Source organism: Bombus vancouverensis, chromosome 2, assembly GCF_051014615.1.
Source record: "Bombus vancouverensis nearcticus chromosome 2, iyBomVanc1_principal, whole genome shotgun sequence".
Taxonomy (NCBI): Eukaryota; Metazoa; Arthropoda; class Insecta; order Hymenoptera; family Apidae; genus Bombus; species Bombus vancouverensis.
This window is the reverse complement of record NC_134912.1, coordinates 5191276-5216739: the sequence shown is the minus strand read 5'-3', so window position 1 is coordinate 5216739 and position 25464 is coordinate 5191276. Positions and strand designations below refer to the sequence as shown.

The following is a 25464-nucleotide window of genomic DNA, read 5'->3' as shown; positions in this document are numbered from 1 at the left end:
TGAAGATAAAGTACATTTGTAACACGGACGTACGGAAAACAATTAGAAAAGCTATACAATCGTTGTCTTTAAAAATTATTCAAGCCAGGGAAAACAGTTTGGATATTATGAAAAGAAATTGAGATAAAAGTTAAACAAAGTTACGTAATTAGAAACAAAATAAAATAAAGAAAGTGTGAAGAGGATGCATTATGTTGGATGACTTGAAAATATTGGAAAATTCTGCTTCGTATTACTTTATAATACTTCGACTGTGTCGAAACGAAGATCTTCCTTCGAGATATTATAATGACGTTAAAACGTTATAAATGAAGAACATATATTAATTTCAGCCAGGTCTAAAAACAAGACAGGTTCTTGAGGAAGTTCGCTATGCAATAATAAACCACGATTATAAGAATAGTATCTGATTTCTGATAAAAGCGAAAGAAAACAAAGGTAAAATAGAATATATATTTGAATTGACTAAATTAACGTAAACCTTGATTTACAAGATTCTCGGTCTTGATTACAACGTAAGTAGCGTGCTGGTAAATCAAAATTGATTGTCTTATCTGTAAAAAGCATCAGCACCAAGAAAACATATTCCAAGAAAACACGTATCTATGTAATTTATTGCGTATATATTAATACTAACAAACAAATCCACGTCAGGATAAACTACACTCCCGATCTGACAAATCTAAACAATTTCTTTATCCAACAACTATTCGCACAATTTTTCAAGTTCCTTTTCTACCAATTCCTCTGAGAATAAAATTCTCCATTCAATGGAGTAACAATAGACATGGCCGAACCAAAGCCAGGATCGTCTAATAATAGAACATCTTTAATCCCTTTTCGATGACTGTAAACTCCAGTGAAAGGGAATCTACGCGGCTCTGTCGTTTGTAATATCCGCGCGTAGCATCGCGAGTCCCGTCGAGTAATTAAAAAAGCCACGCGCTAAGCGGGTCATCGCGTATGGACGAAACGCAACAATAAACGGAAGAAGAACGACATTCAAAGAACCGTAAAGTGAACCAAGAAAAACAGCACGCTCCGCCGGCCTTCGTTCACCTGCTTGTACGCGGCCACGAAACACGCGGTATAAGTGCATTGTGCTCGTTAATGCGTTAGGAAGCGGGTAATGCCTGTCTATGGATATAAATATTTATATAGCACAGGCGGACCGTGATAAAAATGAAGCGACAGTAGGCCCGCTACCAGCGCAGATCCCGCGAAAATGAGCATCCTGGAAAAAACGATTACTCACGTCGGCCGCGCGGAGAAAATTCTTATCGATGAAAATTAACATACCGCGAGCCAGTGATTTATTACACGAGAAATGACAAGTCAATTCCGTTTCTTCTTCATTCTCTCCAAGTACCGACGATAATGCCTCAAGGCGAAATTATCAACGCGTGGATGAAACTCGCCTATGTATCGCCTATGAGTCTTCGTGAAAATGACGATTGTTCGGTGTACAGGAATTAGAATCTTGCGTAATGCGGAGGAACTGTCTTGAAGAAATGAAATGGAATGTTCACGTTGAAGATACGTCGTGGAATGATACGTCGGAAGAAAATACAACAGATTATTAAAAACACCATCGACATCCAAAGATTACAATCTAGTCGTGGTTTAAAATCTTGAGAGGTATTTATCGTTACTAAGGAATCTGGTTTTTCCTATTGGATGGAAATATAATTTCATTTTGTTGATACCGGCGGTAAGAGGAAATTGTTCAGTATGATTCGTATAATTGATCATGCAGATGAGAGTAATTAAAGGATATTATTGATGACTCACTGAAAGCCTGTAAATTCTACGTCATTAATTTCAACTATTCGTTACTAGCTAATTATGTCTCCTATTTACGAGTTTAGAATCCAGAAAGTCACTTTGTTCGACCAATTATTTTCCACAAATACGCGAATCTAATTTATTAACTTAGAATATTCTCAAGTTGAACACAACATAAGTAAAACTGTTTCATGGACACGATATATACAAACACATCATTTCCTAACTAACTCCTCGAATATTATAAGAAGACTGCAGGTATTTATGCAAATTGATATTTCTATGAACACAAATAAAGAAATGGAACCGATATACAGACTTGTCTCACCCACTAAATATTATGACTTCTAGCTTACTTTGGATATGTTAGATACTTTTTCATATCACGTGGATTTTCTATATTTTTGTGACTCTAAATTTCCCATAAATGCGTAGAAATTCACGGTCTCGTCGTAAAGGATCAAACTACCAGAAACATGGAAACGCTTGAGTGCGTCCTCTAGCAGAGTTTCAAACCGATTCAAAATAAAACGATTCTTTAATCAATAGAGAGATTCAATCCATATATCTGAATCCCTCCATAAAGCTCATTCTTCGAACAAAAGCCTGAACTTTCAATACCGAACGCAGTTTCATTCACTCGATTCAAAGCAAATGCTCGACTGCCGGCGTGGTAACATTTACATTCAACATTATCGCCTCTATTTCTCGAGCAGCATTGATGTCTCCCCGTTTCTCTCTGTCCAACCAACGGGTATCTCTCACAAACAATTTCAAGAGTGGCTGGTTGGCCGGCCGGGTGACTCGCCGGCGTTTCCACTTCTGCGTAATCGGGGTGATGTCGAGGGGATTTAGGAAAGCCACGGTAGCCGGCGTGTACGCGGCGCAACCGGCAAGGACAAGAGAGCCGATCCGGCCGGTGATGCACGGGCTAAGCATCTCTGGAGGTGTGCGTAAGCGTACACTGGCGTGTGTGCGCGGGTGTGCGATCGGCCGGTGCGGCGCGAGGCGGACAGAGAAACGCGAACAAGGACGGCGGAGGAGACGGCGGAGGTGGAGAAGGAAGAGGTGGAGAAAGAGGAGACGGCAAAGGATATAAGGTGCGCGAGGAAAGGTTGAAAATCTCTACGATAGAACTGCTGGATCCATTGGTAAAACTGCAAAGAGCAAGGAAGGATGAAAAAAGAAAGAAAAAGAGGAGAAAGAGAAAGAAAGAGGGGAACACGGTGAGCATGAAATAGGGTATAGAAGGTGAAGCGGATTAAAAGGATGGGAGGGATGCGAGAGGCCGAGGGAAAAACGCGTGGAAAAAAGATGGAAGCTCGTTTCGTTTCGTTAGAGAAAGAAAGATTGGTGATGGGGGAGCGGGAGAGGCAGCGAGAGAGAGTAGCGAGAGGAGCGTCAAGCCGGCGAGAGAGGGATATGGTACAGCGAGTGGCGTGCATTCTCGCGCACACGCTGCCTCCCCTCTTAAGCGTGAACGTTCGCGTGCACGTGCAACATGGTATCGTGCACGTGTGCGTGTACAAAGTAGGTCCACGAGAGCCGGAGAGACGGCGAATGAATATCGCCGTCCCCTCGGCGGCCGGTGCGACCAATCCGCGCGTAGCGCGAGCTGCGTGAAGGCGGAACGCGGCCTCTTCGCGTATATCTGCGTATTTATTATTCAGTTTGCAAATACGTGGCAAAAATGATCTCTCTCCGCGCGCCGGCTGGATCCGACCGGCTCCACCGAACCAGCCGGTACACCCGGGAGGTGGAGCCAGAAGGTAGGAGCAGGGCAACGACGAGATATCGGCCGTTAATTTGTTAGAAACGCCACCGGCACGGCCGATTGCACCGTCCGCAACTATGTACCTTCTGCTTTCAAGGAACGGACGGCCGCCGTTTGCCACGCTCGCTCGTCTTCCCGACGCGAGACGACATTTTCTAATCGCTACGTCCGCCACACGACAAAATGTCTAGAGACTTCTGCCTACTATTCGCTCGTTCGCCGCCTGGTACCGATTGTTTACTTACGTAGGCAAAGTTTTAAGTCGCAGTTTGCTGGAAGTTAGTATTTTCTGGGAATTAAGAATCGTATGACGTTTGACCTTCGAAATAGTCGTCTAATAGTACGAAAACGGATTAGAAGTGGTTGACAAAATCTGATACTAGGTAATCGTATAAAATTTGTATAAAATTCCTGGATATTTAGGAACGATTTCGAAAGTGGATTTTTCCTACAACGAAACTTTAGTGTTTGGTTTAATCTTTTATCGATTATAGTTGTATCACGTTGCGAATACGCTTCACCTATCCTGATTAATAGCTACGTACTGCCTATATTGAAAAGTAGAAAGTTCCTTCCTTAGACAGCCAATTAATCTATGTAGTGTTAAAAATCGCTTCCTATTTCCTTTATATTCTCTTTAATTTATATTATACTTGAAGGTATTTTTTTACATCTTCCCACAATTATTAATAATTACTTTAGTGTTACTAAAATACAAAAGTTGGAAATTTTATAGTTTCGTTGGAAGAACGAAACCTTAAAAGGATGAAACGTCGTAGAAATTTGTCATTCGGTTGACGTAAGACTATGAAACACTGAGAGATCCGAGTCTAGCGAAGTTCAAGGCGGTTTCGATGAAGACGTCAGTGCGAATTTTTTTAGAAGCCTTATCCAAGACAATGGTGAGTGAGGTTCCGATAGTCCGGCAACAACGGGACTCGAACAGTAGCGGATTATTCCGCGATTCCGAAGCATGGAACAACGATCTTGGAAACGGTTTCAGGTGTTCCAATAGACCTCCACTGCATTTAAATGCACCTGATATTGAAATTAAAACAGAGAACGTCGTAAAATCAACGTTCTGACCAATCGTTTCCTTGCGTTCGACGTTTATCTACCGACTCGCCGAAACGATCCGACTTTCGACAATTTTGTTCGATAAAGCTAATATTATTCCATTATCGCTTTATACTTTGTTAGGAAATAAATATACTGCTACGGTCGTTATACAATATGCTTTACTTCAGTGAAAATGGTCTCTTTATATAGCGTATAAAAACTCTTCTGGAGGATTGTAAGTTAGATACATATCCAGTTACACAAACTGCGTATTCCATCTACTTCCTGTAATTCAAATCAAATTAATTATGTACTATATCAATTAAATGCAAAGTATTTCTTTGAATAATTCTAAATACTAAATAAAATTGTATTCGTAATATCTCACTTTGTTAAATGAAAAGATCGTAAATTAAAAATTCAAACGCGTTGCACCTGTTCTAAGTTTCAGACGTTATACCTACAGTATGTTCAAGACCTACCGCGTAGTGTTGATATATTTAATTCTATCCAAGAACAATCAAAGCGCTTTTAATGATGTTGCACGTCGCTACGAGCAGACAGGAATCGTCTCTACCAATCGACCTTAGTTACGTGATAAAATGTCAAGGAACGCCACGGTCTGGAAAACCGGCGCGATGCATGCTCGCTTCGTTGAAATGATCGCCTCGCGCGAATTTTTCTATGAGCGTCGCCCAAGACAACGTATTCCGACATTGTCCGTTAACGCGGTGTGTCTAGTACCTACGCTGGCATTGTATTCCAACGTAATAGATTCACGATCGGAGGATAATCAAACGAACTGTAAAAAGGAGTCGACCAGTATTCTTCGCACGAAACCGATGTTGATAAGGCTTACAGAGTCAAGTGATTCATTTCCCTAATATGTCTACGCGTCGAATGACAATCACTGGTACCGTTCATGCTTCTGTTTCTCGCTGGTTCAGTGTCTGATACAGCCAGAGGTTCCTCGAACTAGTGGAACTTATTGCTGGACGTTGCTTAGGTACAGGTTCACAGGTTTCAACGAAGAATGTATTGATCGGCTAGTTTATATGAAATATACGTAGACAGCGTAGCGTAGCAATTTCAATGTACAGTGGACGAAAGGTACAAAACACAGTATATCCATGTTTAGGTAATATTCGCAACATAGATAGTAATTCTAACTCTTTTGCACCGTGAGTTGCGTTCGTAGTCAGGAGTATGGTTCAAGTGTAAGAAAGAAGCTTAATAAAGCATCGTTTAGAAATTCAAAAAGTATAACGTTACATATATAGTATCGGTCGAATATCGTAGAATGGAAGATGAAGTCAGTATATTGTCACTCGTTTCCTTGATCCTTCTATAAGATCTATTCGATCTCTTCTTGTCTAAATTTCAGTGAATGTACTGAAGTATTACATCGGAGTCTTTTATACGAGTATGCGGTTCTATGGAACCGAACGTCCTGAATAATTCTTCGTATGAAATCTTTATATCGTAGGCGACTTCTTCAAGAAGAAGCGGTAAAAAGGCGTACCCTGTTAAAATTTTTCGTCAGCAGCAAGGTCCAAAATCGGTCAATTTTTACCACCTTCCTTTATTTTCCAAGCTGCACAGAAATCACGCCGTAACGTACATACACAGAAGTAAACTGCGCATGTTTATGCATTTATGGCAAATTTAGAAATACAAAAAACGCACAAAATACACGTAACAGACAAAACGATATAGAAAATCAAAATAGTGGTGGCCATTGTCGTATTTAGCATATAGACCAAATCTCTGCATACGATCTATCTCTTCAGTTATATTCAGTTATATTCAGGAAAATATAGATTTGCATAAACAGCCGTATTCTACGTATGATCAACATAGAAAAATACGGAACTCTAGCTTCACCGTGCTAATTTGGCGAACAAACACCACAGTGTATTATACAATCTTTTTTGCTGAAACAGGCAGACTTGTACAAATACGTCCATCGAATAAGTTTCCAAGAGAAAGAACGATAGAAACGTACGGCTGGCATTATTCTTCGTTCGAGACCCCAGGGGAGAGGTCTGGTTCGTGAAATTCGTTCTCACAGAGAAAGTAGAATTACGTCAGCACGCATTCAGCCGTAAAAAGAGGATCGTCTTGGCAACGCAGAACACCGTATCGTTGCTTTTCTTCCAGCTCCTGCGTCCGCCCGCCGTGGTCATTTACACCTTCTTTGCGTGTTCCTTGCACGCCATAACATTTCCGCGCGCCACGATATCATCTCCTTTCTTCTGTTCGCCTTGCATGTTCTTTAAAGTTCGCCCTCCGCTTCCTGATCTGAAATACTCGAGGAAGTGCCGATCGGATCGATCTGACGAAGGCTCGTTTCCGCGTAGCGAGTGTCTTCGATCGAATCTACTCGATGAACCGGGGACACGATCTTCTTACATGTTTTTTGAATAATTCTTAGGACAATCGAAGGGAGCAGTCGTTTATAGTTCGTGCATACTTTTCGTCTAAATAATTGACGACTCACGCGCAACTAGTGATGCGATCCATCACTGGTCAGACACCAAATTTCTCTGAACGTCATAGCATCGATAACGTGACAAATTTTGCTTTTCGTTCGTGAATTGTGATGATGGAGATTTTCTATTTCTCATTGAGTTATTCGATTTGTTTAATATCGATCAGTGATGATTAAATATACATGAAATAGATATAAATTCTAATACTCGAATTCTGAAGTTAGATGACAAAATTCGGAATACATACACATGCCAAATTTCTCAGTTCATGGATTGGCGAGGCTAATGTAGTAGGAAGCGAACTGTAATTTCTTATTTTTCGTTCAATTAATGAACTGCTCTGTTTCAACTCGTTGAATCTGTTTCAACACCAATTGTTGATAAATAAATATTAATAAGACGTGATAAAAATTGTCGAGTTCTGACATTGATAAAATTGTTTTGATTGACAAAGTTCCATCGATTGCGGGATTATTGGATATAGAAATATGTCGTTGATAGTACAAGGAGTATGTGAACTCAAATGGAAAACCGCTTCTTGTCGTTCTATCTTCCTCTATATCTATATTATTGAATTCTCATACTTAAATGTTTTTTATCAAAGATAAAGTAATTTCGTTCGCACGTAAGAATTATGTTAACAGAATAAGAACGGAGCTATAAGCGTGACGAGTTACAAACCATAGCCACCGATATATATCTCTCGAATCAGTTTAACCGATGACGCAACATTTCGCATCGCTAAATGACTTCGCCAGATTGTCCACAATCGACGCCGTCAAGAAAATCATGACTCGATGGAACATTTATGGGCCATTTTGCGAAATACGAATTTATTTATTAACTTTCATTTCGTTATTTTACGCTGAAGAACATAAACCTTCCATCTTATCGTTTCTTGTAAAGTAAAGAAATAGCAAAATATGAAGTGCAGTCTCTAATTTCAATCAAAATTAAAATGTATATCTAGACTGAAATTTAGGAGTTTGTAAAAGATAACATCACTGTACTATATAATTTGGAAAAAGATGTGATCATTCACATTACATATTTTATTATTTCACGTTAACATAACGTGATATATCGTTGGAATAATTTCATTATCTTCGAGCTAAGTTTCAGTTTAATCGTAGTTAGTACTCGTTATTACTGGTAATTATTTATTAACTATTACTGTTACTTCTTTCTTGTTTGCTAAAATGTGTACAAGCTTGAGATATAAAAATTCGGACTTGGCAGCAGAGCAAAAATCAGGCTGAAAATCATTAGCAACGTTATACTACCATGACGTTATCTTAATCGGATAAAGTGAGTTTCGTTATACCACTAAAAAATTACCAAACAATTTTAAAACGACTTCTCAATTTTCCATCGATTATATCGTCCCATTATTTACTAAGTTACTTATTTCTTCGTCACAAACAGTCGTATTTAATGTTTCCACGCAGTTTTCTTCACTCCATTTCCCCTCTAAAACGCACGGTTCAAAGTTCATGGTATTTTACGCCCTACTTCCTCCGGCGTACGCACCTTCAAACCGTAACGCAACCTCTCCCCGAGGTGAAACGCGACGAATTAGAATCTGCAACGGCGAAGGTTTCTTAAAACGTCACAGGCGATGTAACGAATGGCCGAGTAGAGTCAGCGGGCGACGGTTCTTTCCGCGAATTCCTTTTTCTTCCCGACGCGCGTGGAACACCTTAGCGAGCCTCTTCCGGCCGCGGGAACGTTAAAGCTGGATTTTCCAGCTGAATTATTTACGTGCCTGCTTGTGAAAGCCGCCCAGGTCTTCGCCCTCTTCGAACTTTCATCATCGCCGTTTCAATCACTCGCCTTGTTCGCTCGTTACAATTAGTTTCGTCGTCATGGTGTCGCCCTGGCATCCTCGCCGACCATATTCTTCGTTCTTTATCGGAACTTTCATCGATCTCTTTATTTCTTCGTTATGATTCTTCGATTGTTTTCGGTACCATTATCATCGTCGTTCGTTATTGTTCGTCGAGCTGTCGATGCTGCTATTGTTGGTCCCTTTTGCTCCGATCTCTGCTCATACCTGGAAGAAGAATTTTGGCATGAATTTAACGTGTTATTACGTAGGCCCCGAATTCGAGATACTTTGATACTTTTATAGGATTGCGAAATTTTGAAACAATCGTTTACCATGTGAAATGCTCATTGAACAACCTAAAAAGCTAGGAGAATTGCAACGAATTAAATTCCATTGTCACTGCCTATCTGGGATGATCATAATTTATTAGGAAGACGTAAAACAAGGATATAATCTAATTAGCAGTATTTTGGAGTTCGCATTACCGTTAACTCAACAGCAGAAATTTCTGTGGCAACAATTGGTGCTAAATAAACTTCATCCTCCAACGTTCCCACCCATAAAATTCCCAAAATGCTACCTGTACTATGGATACTTGAAATTCAGCCATGAAACGAATTATATAAAATTAAAGAAGCATTGGAAGTAATCAATTCTGTCTATCAAACTGCGGATTTTTACGCTTAGGGACTTTGTGAGAAATTTATAGATGCAAGGACGCACAGTACGCATAAAATGAAGAAATATTCAAACTACAGTGCTTGTTATAATATCTGCCAAACGTAATAAAAATATAAATTGCACAAACATCCGCAGTCTCTTAATTATATTGCTATGCATGATATAAGTACATTATCGTTTGTAAATCTTCAGACACCTGGTACACTTAGGATAAAAACAAGCAAATGCTACCTTCGATTACAAAATGAAGTTAACATTCAAATCTTACATATTACAAACGAAATATCTGCAATCCTATATTCTAAAGATCCTATGAACGTTTCTGTAAACGTTACCTTCAAAATTAGCAAGAATCTACTAACTTACGAACAGGACTGTACGCATTTCAAATTCTAAACTAACGATGTTTGATTTAAAACCATTGCACGTTATTCCAACCCATTACTTCAACACCCTTACCATTGCCCTTTCTTCCTTGTATATTCTCTTCCTCGCCTATACTCTTAATTATCCTCCTTATACTTCCTCCACTATCCTGCAACTTCTTCAATTCGTCACACGTAACTCATTATTTCTGGAAAATATTTCCCAAACCATTGGAATGTCATTTTCATCAGCACTGACACGGTATATCTAAATACTTTTCTCCTCCATACGTTGCCTTTTTTTTTTTTTCTTCGTTCCTTAGGTACCGTCGTCGTTACGATCGTCGTTACGATCGCGATGTCGAGTGGGGTCCCTCCGCGATGGTTTCACGGCGGCACGGCGGCCGTGTGCCCTCCTCGCTAGGAAATAAGAAATTTTCTTGAGAGATGCGAGCCTCTGCGAGGGAGGAGGCCTAGCCAAGCGAACATAGTTAATTTAGATTGTATCGCGTGAGAAGCAGGAAATGACGAAATATCCTGAGTGCTGACTTATACGCGGCGCACATCGTGTGTGCCTGGGCTCGTTCCTCGGCCGCGTTGCTCTTCGACTCCTCGACTCCTCGCGACCTCAAGCCCCTCCGACACGCAAGGATGATACTTTTTTTCCTATCCTCCGCCATGGCTGCATCTATTTTTATGTTTTTCGCGATGCTTCCGCGCAAACGCTCGACGTGACCGTGAGAATTTTTGACCGGCCCGCTACAGCGAAATATCCTCTTTTTCTTTTCTTTCTTTCTCTCCTTTTTCCTTTTTCATCCGTTTCAGTCGGAGCCGAACAGCCGATCGCAGATAAGAGATTTTGCGGGCCAATTCGTAGTTCACCAAAGGTTGCACGGAGAGCTGCTCCATTGAGTCGTCGCTCCTTTTGAAATCCTACCGCGATTCGATGATTTATCGAGCTTACTTCTCTTTCGAATTTTCTTTCATTTATTTTTTTATTTTTCTTGCCCTTCGTTCTATTGCTCTTTGGGCTATTTTTGGCTACGCGCGAGTGAAAGACGAAGGAGCAGAAGAATGTTGGAAAGAATGCGAGGAGATATACGTGTACTGCATATACTTGTACAGATGAATTTGTTGGACTGATGATTCGTATGTGTTTTTGCGAACCGCTAGCGGATATGACGCTGGAATAATTTGTCACACGCGATTGGAGACAGAGAGTATAATGAAGGCTCGGGTTCCAAGTACCGGCGCAATCGGTTCGGAACAGGTACATACGAACGCAAATACGCGGACTGTTTGTACTACATGCTGAAGAATGGAATAAAATAAATTACGTTTCTCTTGTTTGAGTACCTCGTCCGTGTCCAGTGATTCGAATATGGCCAATTTTTTATAGAAGCGTAAATGGAGTTGTAAAATAAATTTCATATTGCCTAATACATTTTAGCAAATTTTAATCAATAATGGAATTTCTTTAGTACGCGTCAGATTCAACATGATACTAGATTTTATTAAATTAAACTATGATTTTGTGTTGCAACGTTTACAAAGTTAAAATTTTAATTTACATTTTAGTAAAAACTTTTAAAAGTATTTCAAGGAACAATCCATAAATTGTACAAAATGACGATCTTGAACGTTGTTCGATTTAAAATAAATAATTGACATTGACGAAAGAAGCAGGTTGGTTTAATAGAAGAAAAGAGGCCCGATTTATCAGCATAAGAAACATTCGCTTTAATCTAACGTCGTTCGAAAAATAACTATACTACCTTATTATTATAGAAAGCCGTTTAATTAATTCAACATCAACGCGGGATTAATTATTTGTCGACAAGATAATAAAGTTTTAACGATACGTAAAATACAATTATATACGATATAGGTGTAGTAACAATTAAGCCTGCCACTCATCCTTATTACATAACATTTATTTCGTTTCCGCGACAATGGTATTCCCCTGCTCATTGCATAAATATGTTCGCGATAACGTATCTGTAAAAAAAGCATTTAAGGTAATACCATAGCGAGGGGGTCGTAGATGCGTGATTACATATTTATAAATTAGCAGATACAACATAAAGATATAGACATGAGAGCTTAATGCAAGGCATAAAACTGGGTTTTCTCCGTTCCACTCCCATGGAGCTTGGTCACCTGAAGAGTTACTATGCCCAATTAACCCTTTGAGAACCGTACGCTTCCCGGGCATTGCCACTTCCGACGTTGCAATAGTTTTCGCCATGTAATTTTTTCGAGTTCGTCAAGGCATCCCGGTTCAATGTTTTCTATTACGCAAGATCGAATACTAAGACAGCTATTGCCGATGATTCCATTGTCTCGAAAATTGGAGAAACATATTCCGTAATCAAGTTGCTTGAAAAATGCTTTATTATAGATTATTGTAGTTAGAAGATTTATTTGACAAAATCTCATTTTTAGTTTGTAGAATATCATTTGAAGAATTCATTCAAATAATATCATTTAAAGGATATTTTTTGAAGTGTTTGAACTTGAAGTTTGAATGATATCAAAATATTAGAAACCAATAGAGGATATTCATAAAAATGAAGAAATTTCAAAATGATCGCATTCCTTCTTTGTTTCGTATTTTTGAATACAGTTGCCTGAAGTATATGTTTTATCAGATCTAAAAGACTTCAAAAATTCGTCATGCTTGTTGCAATCAAACAACTGAATGAGCCTGTACTATGGTTTCCAAGGTACACACGGAAAATAAACGCAGACTATGTGAATTATGGCATGAAAATTTCTACGGGATCACAGGAGCTCTGTTTGGAATGAATCATACACATCAGACATAATAAATCTCAATAATTTATTGCAGCAAACAGCGTGCGTTAATTCATCGCATAAAAATTACCGCCATTAGACAGTTGATGAATACAGAATTTCTAGAGTGTAATTCTGCCTGGTACGATCAAGCTATGAATCGAACTAAAGGGCACGGAACATCCGTCTAACGATTCTTGGAATATTTTATCTTCCTGCATCAATTGCGATTGCACGTATAAGATATTCATAAAATATTCACACGAAGTATATCCAAACTGATATATCCAAATCTCTTTGTACGTTCGTCATTCGAAACCAGAGATACAAACATATTATATTATATTAAACACGAAAAATGTAAAGCGCCGACACATATTATAGCATGGCTACGTCGTACCGTTGCGTATCGGTACTTTTGCCTAAAACATCGCTACAAAAATTCACCGTTTATTGTGAATACCAAAATGTATTTAAAATTGTATCTTGGGTTTAATAAACATCTTTAAATAAAAAAAAAAAATACAAACATATTATCAACTCGAAACTTGCATATCCTATTTGCCTAAAATATTCAAATTCCTATTCTCTAAACTGTATACCTTTAAGTTATGATATTGGTGCAGCAAATAAACAATATATATGTAAATTTTTGTAAAAATTGTGAGAAATCTCTGTATCTTGAACACACTGATATTATTTGTAATTGTAAGACATTTAGATGCAAAGATTGTATATCTATATATCAATTAAAATTCGAATTATTTTATTAACTTATTAGTTCATCTAATCGCTCAGCTTTTATGTTGCTTTCGTGTAAAATGTAAATCTTAACCAACGCAGAATTCGCATTTTGTTTAACAGTTACAAATCGCATCTTTCGGATACGCCACGACCTGATAAGAAATGTTTCAAATTGCAAATTCCACAGAGTTCATCGTTTATTCGTGAATAACGTAAAGTCGAACGAAGACCGAGATAATGTATTTCCACCCACGTAACGTGCACCGTCGAACAGGTGGTTCGCCGAGTACTCAACATCGTGTTACGAGTCACTTTAAATTCATTATGCGGTCACGTATTATTACCTTGCCGGTAATTTTTCGTAATTTCGCGATTAAATCGCGTTCTGCAAAACTATTTTAATAATGTGCGCGCGCGCACACACACACACATACAGCCTCGCTACCATTCGATAAGGACTGAACAGTTAAAAAAGGTAAGGAGAGAAAAACGATGGTAAAGGAGACGAAAAACTGGAGAAGCGACTTACGGATCCTTCACCTGTGTCCCGAGAAAATCATGACGCGTGACCAGCGACGAAGCGACGAAGAAATTGAAAAATCGCCGGAACGCCTGACTCGATCTCTTTGAAAAATGATGACTTTCGAAGAATATTAATACCTTGGTATTGCTGATTGGTTGGTATCGTGAATAATCAGAATAATTGCACACTGCTCTTCTATGGATTTAGATTCGGATTTAGATCACTGGAAACGTATGTTCGTCGCTTGCGAAGAATTGACAACATTTTCTATTCTCCTAAACAATTTTTCGACACGCGAAGAAACAAAAAACGAGAAAACTATAACAGGTAATAAATGAAGATACTGTAATAATTTGATTTGAAGAATTGTCGCGCCGGTAGTTCTTATAAATCCGAAGCAATGAAACTAATTTAAACGTTTCAAAGGTGTATAGCTTTAGAATTATTTCCTTAAATTAAATTATCCTTAAATGAAACATGTATATTGCATAGTTGGAAGCTACATATTTTCACTAGATTGTACGATGTTTTGAAAGAACTGCGATGTAAAAGAAAAACACGGTTCGTATGTATCTGTCCAACATGACACAGGTAAAAAATCTGACGCGTTCAGAGAAACGTGTTACCCGTTACAATCTACTAACTTTACGATATCAAAATTTTCAGAAACTCTTCGTGTCAAGATCTCCGTGTTTCTTAAGGAATCGTTCGCGAAAGAATGAAACCATGAAAATACACGTTTCTATGCCACTACGAATTATACATCTATCAACTGTATTCCGTAGGAAGCAATTATCCGAATATCTTAGCATTTCTGAATATGTACGTACGTCGGTCTCTTCGTTCAATCTGTTGGCTAGTCCACGCGCAGTCAGGCAGGCGGGCAGTTTTAAAACGCCATTATATTCCAGTGTGCATAATCGGCGCATCTTTCCCTCGAAGTCAGTGAACAACGGAAAATTTACAATCTCAGTTGAAAAGCAGTTATAAGCGCTGCCGTGAGCATCGATAATATTCCAGAAGCTCATTAGCGATCCAGGAACGTCTATCCCCTTCCTAGCCGCGGGAGTAATTATCTGTTACAACCTAGCTCGGCGTACGTACACAGCGTATAACAGCAGATCAGCGCAAACGATTAAGCTCAAAAATAGTTCATGGGAACCCAGGTAAGCTAATCTCCATCGCATTAGTGTTGTTCCATACGTATAAAATGCTTTCCAAGGAGGAAGCACCTGCACGCATCTTTACCGCTCCCGGGGTCATCACTTTCGAAAGCGAACCGACCACCTTTGCCGTCTGCTCGCTATACCAATTCAATCGTCTTATTCTAATTGCTATCTGACCCACAAATCACCGAAGGTCTGAACGCCAGGCGAGGAAAGTCTGCCTATCGAACGAACCTGCGAACAAATTCGTGAAAACACAGTGTAAGTATACGTTGATTTACGAATTCTCTTCAATTTTTCTAACAAAGTACCTTATTTCGACTCTGGCCACAAAAATTATTGACATACCGTTGTGTTTCTTGCGAATTAATTAGCTTCGAGTATAATAAATTTTTTGTCGTTCGGTATGTAGGCAGATACTTTCTTACGACTGCACATATTTGATATGTATTATGAAAATGAAAAACCTGAATTCGTGGAACAGTAAACGTAGAAGGTGATATAAAAAACGGTTCGTTAGAAAATAAGGATATGTACAAATATGTGCAGGTATTTCTGTAGCTACTGTATTTGCGTGCGAGTCGCTGATATTAGATTCAGATATTAGATAAAAATCGGTTAACGATGGCGAATATTCGTATGAAATTTAACGACTGAGAAGTCTTTCAAGAAACAAGATAAAAGCGACTGGTAAAATTCTTAAAATCAAACCAATCTTTTCCAAAAGAAATAACCATAACTCAACTTGTGGTTCCTACTGTGCCGCTAATAACCTGTTACAATGGCTGGCACAATTCTGAATAATCAATTTAAGAAACAAAGAACGAAATTGGAAACTTTCAAAAACAAAATAAAGATAAGATGAAATGACTGTTTGACCGAAGAAGAATAGTTGTGGCGAATGTTTAATATTAATTCTCGAAGTTTTGATATATTGGATAGAAAGATCTAATTTTAGAGACGGTATTAACGTGGAATACCAGCGAAATGAAATCAGCGTTACAGAGAGCAGAGAATAACTTTTATCTTTACAACCGTTTTGTGAGTTCAAGATGATTCTATTATTCTTCGTTTCCGTGTATGTTATTAACGATCTGGGTACATGCTGACTAACGAATTGGAGATTTTCCGCCCTTTTCCCCGCGGAGCGTGTCTTAACAGTCCAGCCAAAAGCATTTATTAAAACTTCATACCCTCTTGCCTATTCTGAAGAGACGTAACGAACAAGTAGCCCCAATTAAGAACGAACGCAAAACAATTACGACCGGTGAAACCATATCTATCATCGTTGAAGCTCGTATCTCTCTGCCATTTTACACCAGCCGGTTCATTTTTTATGTCTATTAACCTATCAACGAATGTTTTCCTCGACGAGGAAATAACGAATTATTAATCGCTATACGCGCAATAAAATTGACGTTGAGAGAACAGAGCTACAGATTCTTTAGCCGATGTTTCTAGCTTAGATACTAGACTCGATTAAAAATTAATGGCATTGCAAACTAAAAGCTACCAAATTATATCGTTGGAAAAATAAGTATCGAAAGCTTTCCTTTCTTCTTGATCCTCTTCAAAATACTTTAAATTTATTAGATTACGCTTGAGATTAGTTACGGTAGAGATCGTTCAAATAAAAAAAAAGAATTGAAACAAAGGAGAAAAGCATAATACAGGTCATAAAAGTTTCAATATAAAACACAAAATTTTGTTTCTGCATTTGCAAAGAATATTCAATGTGTTTCAATATTAAATTGACACTTACGAATGAATTTTCTGTCATTGATAAATGGACTGAGGTCTTTAAATGTATGTGCTCCCATAAAGAAAGCTCAGAGCTGTTTTTATTCTACGTTCAACGTTACAAAGACACGATATTGAACTTTTCTAAATATAAAAGTAAATGGTTAATTAAATATCTTTTAGTCTGTCGGATGAAAACTATAAACTCCTAAATTCTTTCTTCCACCGCCCTATATGCGCTGCTTGCTCGCTAAATCGATGAATTCCACGAAACAAAAAGTAGAAAAATCCGTGTGATTATATTAGATAAGCATCGATCACACTAAAATTTCAAACATCTCAAAAATTGGAGTTAACCACTTTGACCTGCGAGCCGCTTATATATTAACGGACCATCCCAAAGCGACATGGCGAAACATGAACCGGTATCATAGTAGCTTACGATAAGCAAGGTCGCGAGTCAGAGTCGTGCTCTCCGTTTCGCGAAATTTACGATCGTTCTCGGTAAGGTGCAGCTTAGATCACGGGAAAAATCGCTTGGTTCGCCACCGAGCCGACCTACCTACCCTACGATCCGCGCACGTTCGTACGCGGTCTACACGAATGCAAGTAGAGAGAGTTTCGTGGTGGACCGAAGAGTCGGTTCTCGACGAGGCGTTCTACCACCCGCAACCGACAACAGGCCAGGCCGGGGCAGAGTCTTAGGCCAGGCCAGGCCAGCGAGGAGTCGTGTAAGAAGGGGTTAAGAAACTCTCGAACTAAAGTGCCTACACCGGAAGCAGGGGCCTTGCTTTCTGGGCTAATAACCCTACCCACATCGACACGCGGCATCTGCGTGCGCGTGTACACGCTTAGACGAGAGCACAGAGAGAAAAAGAGAGGGAGAGAACCGATAGAAGCGTGCAAACAGCGAAAGAAGGAAAAAGAAGCGCGATACACGACGGGGAAACCTTGCACATTTGCGTGTGCTCGAGTCGAAGAGACGCACACGTAAACGGGGATCCCTTATCAGAGTGCAAAGCCAGATTTTATGTACGATCAACTAACCGACCTGGCGATTCCTACGCAAATCGCGATTGGCTTTTCTCAGCACGAACTTACAATTAGAAAAATTCCGATGTTTTACGCGAATCACTCGCGAGATATATTAGTGAATCTTTATGCATTTATTAGTAAATGTAAAAGATGACACGTAATACGCGAAAATATATCAAATTTCCAAAGTAAAATCCTGACGTAATATGCAGAGGATGGAAGAAATCTTTACTTCGGTTAGATCCTTTCAGCTGTACTCGTAGAAATACGAATTTATATAAAAAGTCGCGATTTCTTAATTAAATCTATTAAACGAGGAGCAAAAGAAAGTGATAATGATACATAAGTTTTTAGTGTCAATCTTGAAATTTACGATTATTTATGTCATCTTCTTGCGATGAATAATTTTATGCGAGTATTAATTTATTCCTTGAAAAGTTACTATAGACGTTTATTCATCGAACAATAACGTTTGTTAAGATAGATTCGACGATGCGCTATTTAAAATTAATACCATCTAAATTTAGCTTAAACAGAGCATCGTTGTGATTATGCATATTTAAAGGAAGAATAGGAGTGAATGATGATTATAATTCACCGCGAATATGTTTAACAATGAAGCCATTCCATACATACGTAGAATCTTCTTTGTTTACGAAAAGACTATGACAGCATCAAGAATTATTGAAATTGGTGAATTGTGTTTAGAGCGTGCGGTATAATCGTATTACATATAATATTTGCTATGTTATAATAAATAATAACATGCAGCTAAACATCAATGACCACGATATTCGACGAAAACCGAATATTGTTACTATCAACGTGAGATCTGTACGATATTATCTGTAATATAATCATAGTAACAGCAGATAATTAATAAGAAATATGAATATGATCGGCCATGAATATTCATAAGTTTTGATACAGTTACTGGAAGGCAGTTCCATTCGTACACACCTGTGGGTCACTGAAGTATTCGGAGGCAACGATCCACGGTATACCATATTTTACGAAGTAAACCATTTCGAATAATCCTCTCCGCCACCGCGGCACTACGCAATTACCGGCGTTATCTTCATCTGTCCGTGTTTCCATAAAGTGCAAATTCTTGCGGGAATTCTAGTTACTCGTGAAAAATTAATATCTTTTTTCTCACGGTGTACCGAATAAACCGTGGATATACGGTTAAGCCACCAATTAAATGCAGAGTTAACCCGAATACGGTGCTTCTCGTCCGCGAGCGGCGAAGATAAGCCGGCGCGTACGTGCGTTGCTCGACCGCGAGCTACTTAATAAAACGAAATTAATTTGTAATTACGTTAACCCGGATGTGACCCGTTCCCCACGTCTCCGTCCGATATCCACCTAAGACAACTATCAAAGTTCCGTGTTCGTTCGAGGCTCCGTCGTAAAAACATACTACGTCATAAAGATCGACGCGAAGCATTCAAGTCTCTTACGCTTTACGGCGTCCATCTTCTATTTTTTCGTAGCAGCCGTGTATCTTGAACGTTGTCGCTTCGTAGCGAATACTTGACACGATGTTTAATTACACGGTTGAAGAGCAACGGAGAAGCAGGAGGCAGCGAAAGAGAGGGAGACGACGAAACCCTTATTCGTTATCACGGAAAACGGTACAGTATCCCGTTTTCTGCTTCCTCCGCTCTCACGTAACGAATTAAGCACCTGTACGTGGGATTAGAAGGTTTCGGCTGACATGCCCATATCTTTCTGTCTTTCTCGCTCCACCACCACGATTCTCCCTCCGGTTTCACCTGTCTCTCTCTCTCTCTCTCTCTCTCTCTCTCTCTCTCTTCCTCTCGCGCCTATATCTTACTCCCCGATTCCTCTCTTCCTTTCCCGTTCCATTCGACCTCTTTGTCCTTTTCTGCCCGCCATCTCTCCCTCCCTCCCTCCCTTTCCACCCGCCTTCCACGATCCGCCTTCTCCGTCTCTGTCTGTTTCCCAGTCGCTTGACACATTCGCGCGGAGAAAATGCAACGAGCTCTCCCGTAGCCACGTATATATAGGAAGGGAACGGATGTCTGGTGTGTAAGGAACCGCTAAAATGGTGTTCGCTCTTATCCGAAGATCTAGAGCGGCGATGCGAAGAGAGGCACGCGGAGGGCTATACGTAAGGTAAAAGGGGGCTCATGACTGGTTGGTCGGTCGGTCGGTTCGTTCCTTCGTTCCTTCGTTCCTTCCTTCCTTCGTCGTTGTTGTTGTTGGCTGTCTGGTTGGGTTGGTTAGTGCCGTTACCAGAAAGAGGCCACCTAGGTTCGCAAGCAGCCGAGTTAAACCTCGAACTTTCTTCGTAATGAGACACCAGCCACGAAATGACAAACGTAATTAAAGCAGACGTATAAAGGGAGACGGGAGGTCAGAGATCCCCCGGGCCCCTCCTCGAGGAAACACAACCGTACCACGCAGCTTTTCACAATGGGAAACGCGTCGTTGCTCTTTTGCTCGTCACCGTGAGCACCGGCTCTGGTGGAATGCCATGGATCGACCACGTCCGGACAACCAGAACCCATTCAGACGCTTCTGCCAGTCATTTTGGAACCACCTCACCACGCGATCGCTTCACTCTTTATTCGTACGCGTAATTTTATCGCCACGGACCATCTTCCCTTTTCATTTCATCGGTGTAATTCAACCATCGATCCTACCTGTTCCTTGTGTTCCTGGCAAACGTCCCACTATTGATAGTCTCGAGGTGGCTGCAGATGCCAACGATTGCGTAATCTTGTACACGTATGCACCAGCTTGTTATTATAATGGTATACTTCCATGTTTGAAGAGATCATCGGCGTTAATTCGACTCGAGTCGTGAATTGGTATTTCCACGTGACGTGATTTGATTCGCTTTTTAATCGGTAACTCCACGAGTTTTTCCTGCGCTTCTTGGATTGATAATCTTCATTCGTATTGAGGCAAACTTGCTTCTTCACGTGTCCAAATAGGAACCCGAACATCGACTACGATAAAAGAAATTTCTTGTACAATTACGAAATAAATATAGAGAATGAATGATCGTGATAATTTATAATCAATGGTAAAGACACAGATCGTCATGTATTTATATCACCAGTAGCCAGCAATCGTTAATAAGATACAAGTTTTCATTCGTTTCAACGATTGATTAAATATTCTAACGCAATTTTGTCCATTCGAAGTTCTACCAAAATTTCCAATTTTCTGATGTGTCGATGTTCGATCGAGTGGAAGAGATTCAGATGTAAGGATCAAGAGTGCCGAGCTATGAGAACGTGTAAATTAAAGTAAGATTTAAAAAATTCGGGACTAGTTCGTACGATGTGGCAGTTTTTCAGGCAATCAGAGGTTCAACCTTGCCCCGTTTTACGTCTCCTCTGAACACAACAATGGAAACGCAATGGTACAATACATTTCACTTTTTCGCAACGTGTGTACCGGGGAGCCTAAAAGTATTGCGCGATTTCCTACGTCTTACCGCGAGAGAACTCGCCTCCTAGACACAATGTAGATTTGGCCGTGTACCGTAAAAGCGTAATTATCATCTTTCGAAACGTGCCGGAGTCTTTCCAGAAACGTCGGTCCGTTTCCTTTACGAAAAAAGGAGAAACACTGTAATCTTGGCTTCAAACGTTCTTATGCGTGGTTTCTTTACGAAAAGTCTTCTATCAATGATTAAGTGAAATGAAATAAAAAATATTGTAAAACGTGGCATGCTACTGTTATTCCACTTGTATTTCTGCTTGTACGTGTTTCGATAAAAATTTTGAATTTTACAATTATGCGTATAGTAATACAAGTAAGAATCCTGTTATTGCTTTTGTAATATTCTTTTTACACATTTTTTATTTAATAGACATAATAATTATGTATACGTTATACCGTCTTTTATTGTGAGAGTGTTCTTAAGATCCCGATACATTTATTTTAGATTTATAATGTAAGTATATTTGTAGAGCATTTTCTACAATTTCTATTCTGTCTCTTATTTACTATAAAATATAGCCAACATTTGTATTCTTTAATGATTTGTTATATGATAATCACTATCTCTTTATACTTTTCTTTCATAAAGTATTCTAGGCTATTCTCTGTGTCATACTCTTCCTACTTTCCTTGGAATATGTATTTTTTCTTCTCCTACTGAAATTTCCATTTTCCATACGATGGTTTCTCTGTATATACAATTAATTTCTACATGTTTTACATTTACCCTATATTAGGTAGCATAACTAAGTAAGTTTCTTCCTTCATATTTTCCTATAGTTTGGATAATTGTAATGTCTCTACGTTTCTTACCTTACGTCGTGTTAGCGTTACGATAACAGAATATCTTCCATAAACATAAATGCATCAATTTGTATAAGATAGTCCAGTAGCAGCAAAATAACTTTTTCAATTAACGCATTTCATCCATACGTGGCGTATTATAACATACTCCTTCAATTAACTAAAATATAGCATTTTTAAGATGATATTCTAATTGATTTATTAATAAATTCTAATTTACTCAAGTACTCCATAGAACGATACGATTGTCTAAATAAATGCTATTGCAATTATTTGAAACAACGCGCGCTATATTTACCAAGGCTAAAGCGTATGCATTTTTATACAATTCAATTTTTCCTACTTCCAACAGCTACTTCTCCTTCTCCTTAAAAGAACAAATATCCACCGCGACAATATGCAAAATACCGATACAGCTTTCTTTACCGGTGTATCATCAATTTACTCGCTCTCGACACTCAAGTTCGTGCAACGAACAAACGTACGACGTTCTCGCATAATTCCCAAAGGGTTAGGTTGTTTTTGTTTCTCGAGCGAAAGAGCTCTCCACCAGAGCTGCTGTGTACGCAGATAAGGAGCATCGATTCGATCGACTGGATCGGAAGTAGCCCCATCCTCAGCAGCGGGCCGAGTGGCTCGATAAGACGCGCGAATCGCGCGCGAAATGCCGAAGCTTATTTATTGGCAGTCGCGTTCCTGCGTGCGGAACGCCGTGCCGTGGCTTCCACGCGAACCCGACCGAATACTTTTCTGTGATTCCAGCCATCCCGAAGCCCACGGACCGCGTTACATTCCTGCTTCGATCTTCCAGCGATCTCACCAGGTCTTCTTCCTTCACGGAGCAACAGCACCCACCGGGTGTATATTCACGCGCCGCGGGAGCTCGCATAAAACTGCTCCCGAGTTTGGTGGGGTCAGAGATCACGTTACCAGCCGATAAAGATCTCACGTGAGTGATTGTCGATGATATTTCACTTAAGGGATCGTCAAAGTCCGCCGCGCACACGGCCCGATACCAGGAATTTCTTCCTGGCTACATCAACCCTTCGCTTCGCTCTTTCTACTCAACTTGTTCTCCGGCCGTACACGACTTCGATTACTTTGTGTAAAGTCTCTACCTGTCATGATACTTACGTATTAGCTGTGCATTATTTACCACATTTGTTGAGATAAGTGTATTTTGATGCTTTAACGTAGTTGTGATACCTTTTGATATATGGCTGCTGATTTGTTAAATCAACTGACTCCATGAGACAGAAAGTGGAGAAAATTGATAGAATCATGCGAAACAAGCGTCAATCGAACAAATTGCTTTAGCAATAAAATTGCACAAGATTTGTTGAATGGAGTTATAATCACTTTGGCCTGCGAACAACTCATCTTCGGGTTTCGATCGTGCTTTTAATAATGCGCTGCGCTTTGTTCCGACAATTCCTGGACATCGCGGTCCTTTTCCTAAGTGCAGATACCTGAAAAACCGCAAGTATCGTCTTAATACAGTTCTAAATACGCGCATAACTGATATACTGGCGTAACGATTTACGCGGAATTGAACATATTGTTTCTTACTCTAACGTAGTTTCTTACTTGTAGATCACATAAATGGAGTCTTCCGGTTCAAAAAAATAAAGGATATTTAAGAAAAACGTCAGTGTAAGTTGCACGAGAAAATAATGAAAAGATCAGAATAAATTTTTCATATTCGTTATTATTGTTTGTATTTTACTCTAAAGCAATCTCTTCTTTTCGAACGAATCAAAACTTCATTTTTAATCGTAGTCAGTGTTATGCGAGTAAGGTTAGTGCTTATGGTTGTGCTTCGCACAAGTCAACTAAAACTGATCAGGATTAAAACAACGTATTTAGAATTAATAAAATCAAATAAGAACTTACGACTTGTTAATATATTGTAAATGAAATAGACACCATAGAAAAATAATTTGTTGTCAGCGTAAATCGAGGAATCGATTTTTTAGAGAAATCTATGGTTAGAATATAATGGGTAGAATACACCCGCCAGACAATATTGCCAGTCACGAAGATTAGATTTATTCTTTTTGTCAAGCACGAATGTTCAAAGTTCACGATACAAGAGCAATGAATTGCATTATAAATAGAAAGAAATTGACACTTAAGTTGCTAAATCAATATCAATCCGTTATCGCAGCTATTTATTTGCAGTGGCGCCACCTCTTGCAAATTAAGGGGAAATCCAGATGTATATATATACAGACGTGTGTATTCATAGAGCGCCACTCAACACGCAGCGAACGTATCACTCGTTGCTCTTTCTTTATCTTATTCCTTTTTCCCATTTCCTACGCTTGTTTCGCGTTGGCTCGCGGTATGTATACTTCCTTGATAGTAGGAGTATGCGTTCGCAGTGCCATTTAATTAACTAAACGTAGCATAGACCGATAAACGGCACGTATCAGCCATAAACTTACCACCGCCTTCGACGCTGCTGATAACACTCTATCGTTGTTAGTTTCTTACCCACTGTTATGTCAGCAGCAGTGCACGAAAGTACCTTCACGCCCACGTTTCTTTACGTATACCGGGGATAGGAACTGCACGTACGGTAAAGAAGTATGCATTCGTGCGCTACACGCGTATGCATGTGGGAGTCGTACAACGTTCGTCAGAGATGGCAACAAACACCCCCTACCGAAAGAACGGTTTTCAGCTTGACGTCTTTCTTACTGCAATAATTTAGGAAGTTCCCCACTGATCGTAAAATTCATATTTCACATTAGCGTGAGGAGAAATTATGTTTATTCGTTTTCGAGCGTTATTTAAATTACCTAATGCAAATAGTATGCAATTGTGCTTTTTATACGAAAACCAATGGAATGCAAAATTTTCGACGTTATAAAAAGGCACCGTTCACGTACCGTTTCGTATCTCGCTACTGATATTGCGATTTAAATAACGGAAACTTCGTGCTTGATAAAATGAATAATCAATCAAGTTTATAAATTTCTACTTTAACATATGCTGTCACGTGATTAAAACACGATAAACTGCATTATTCGCAGAGATCGATACAGTATATTGATTTCGTAGTTAATTGTATTTTACGAGATTCCACGATCATTATTACGGAACGCGTAGAAACGATTATTCGCATGGTATTCCACTTCCCCTGGTTAATTAAGGTAACAAAATATGTTAACCATTTCCTCTTAT

At 39.3% G+C, this 25464-nt stretch overlaps 1 protein-coding gene and 1 long non-coding RNA gene across 2 annotated transcripts; both read right to left on the bottom strand.

Annotated features, from left to right (window-relative positions):
* Positions 1-2636: 2636 nt before the first annotated feature.
* LOC117161563 (uncharacterized) lies at positions 2637-3711 on the bottom strand. The gene is given in 6 exon segments (XM_076626962.1): positions 2637-2786; positions 2788-2885; positions 2888-2982; positions 2984-3053; positions 3056-3654; positions 3656-3711. Coding segments are annotated over 6 exon segments (1068 nt in total).
* A 2786-nt stretch (positions 3712-6497) lies between these two features.
* Positions 6498-24541, bottom strand: LOC143303516 (uncharacterized). The gene is made up of 8 exons (XR_013059908.1): positions 24169-24541; positions 23845-24107; positions 23482-23744; positions 22285-23393; positions 20661-20969; positions 14878-15447; positions 10079-10404; positions 6498-9163 (listed from the first exon to the last, which is right to left on the bottom strand). It is a non-coding gene; the product is annotated as an uncharacterized LOC143303516 (long non-coding RNA).
* Between the last annotated feature and the right edge of the window lie 923 nt (positions 24542-25464).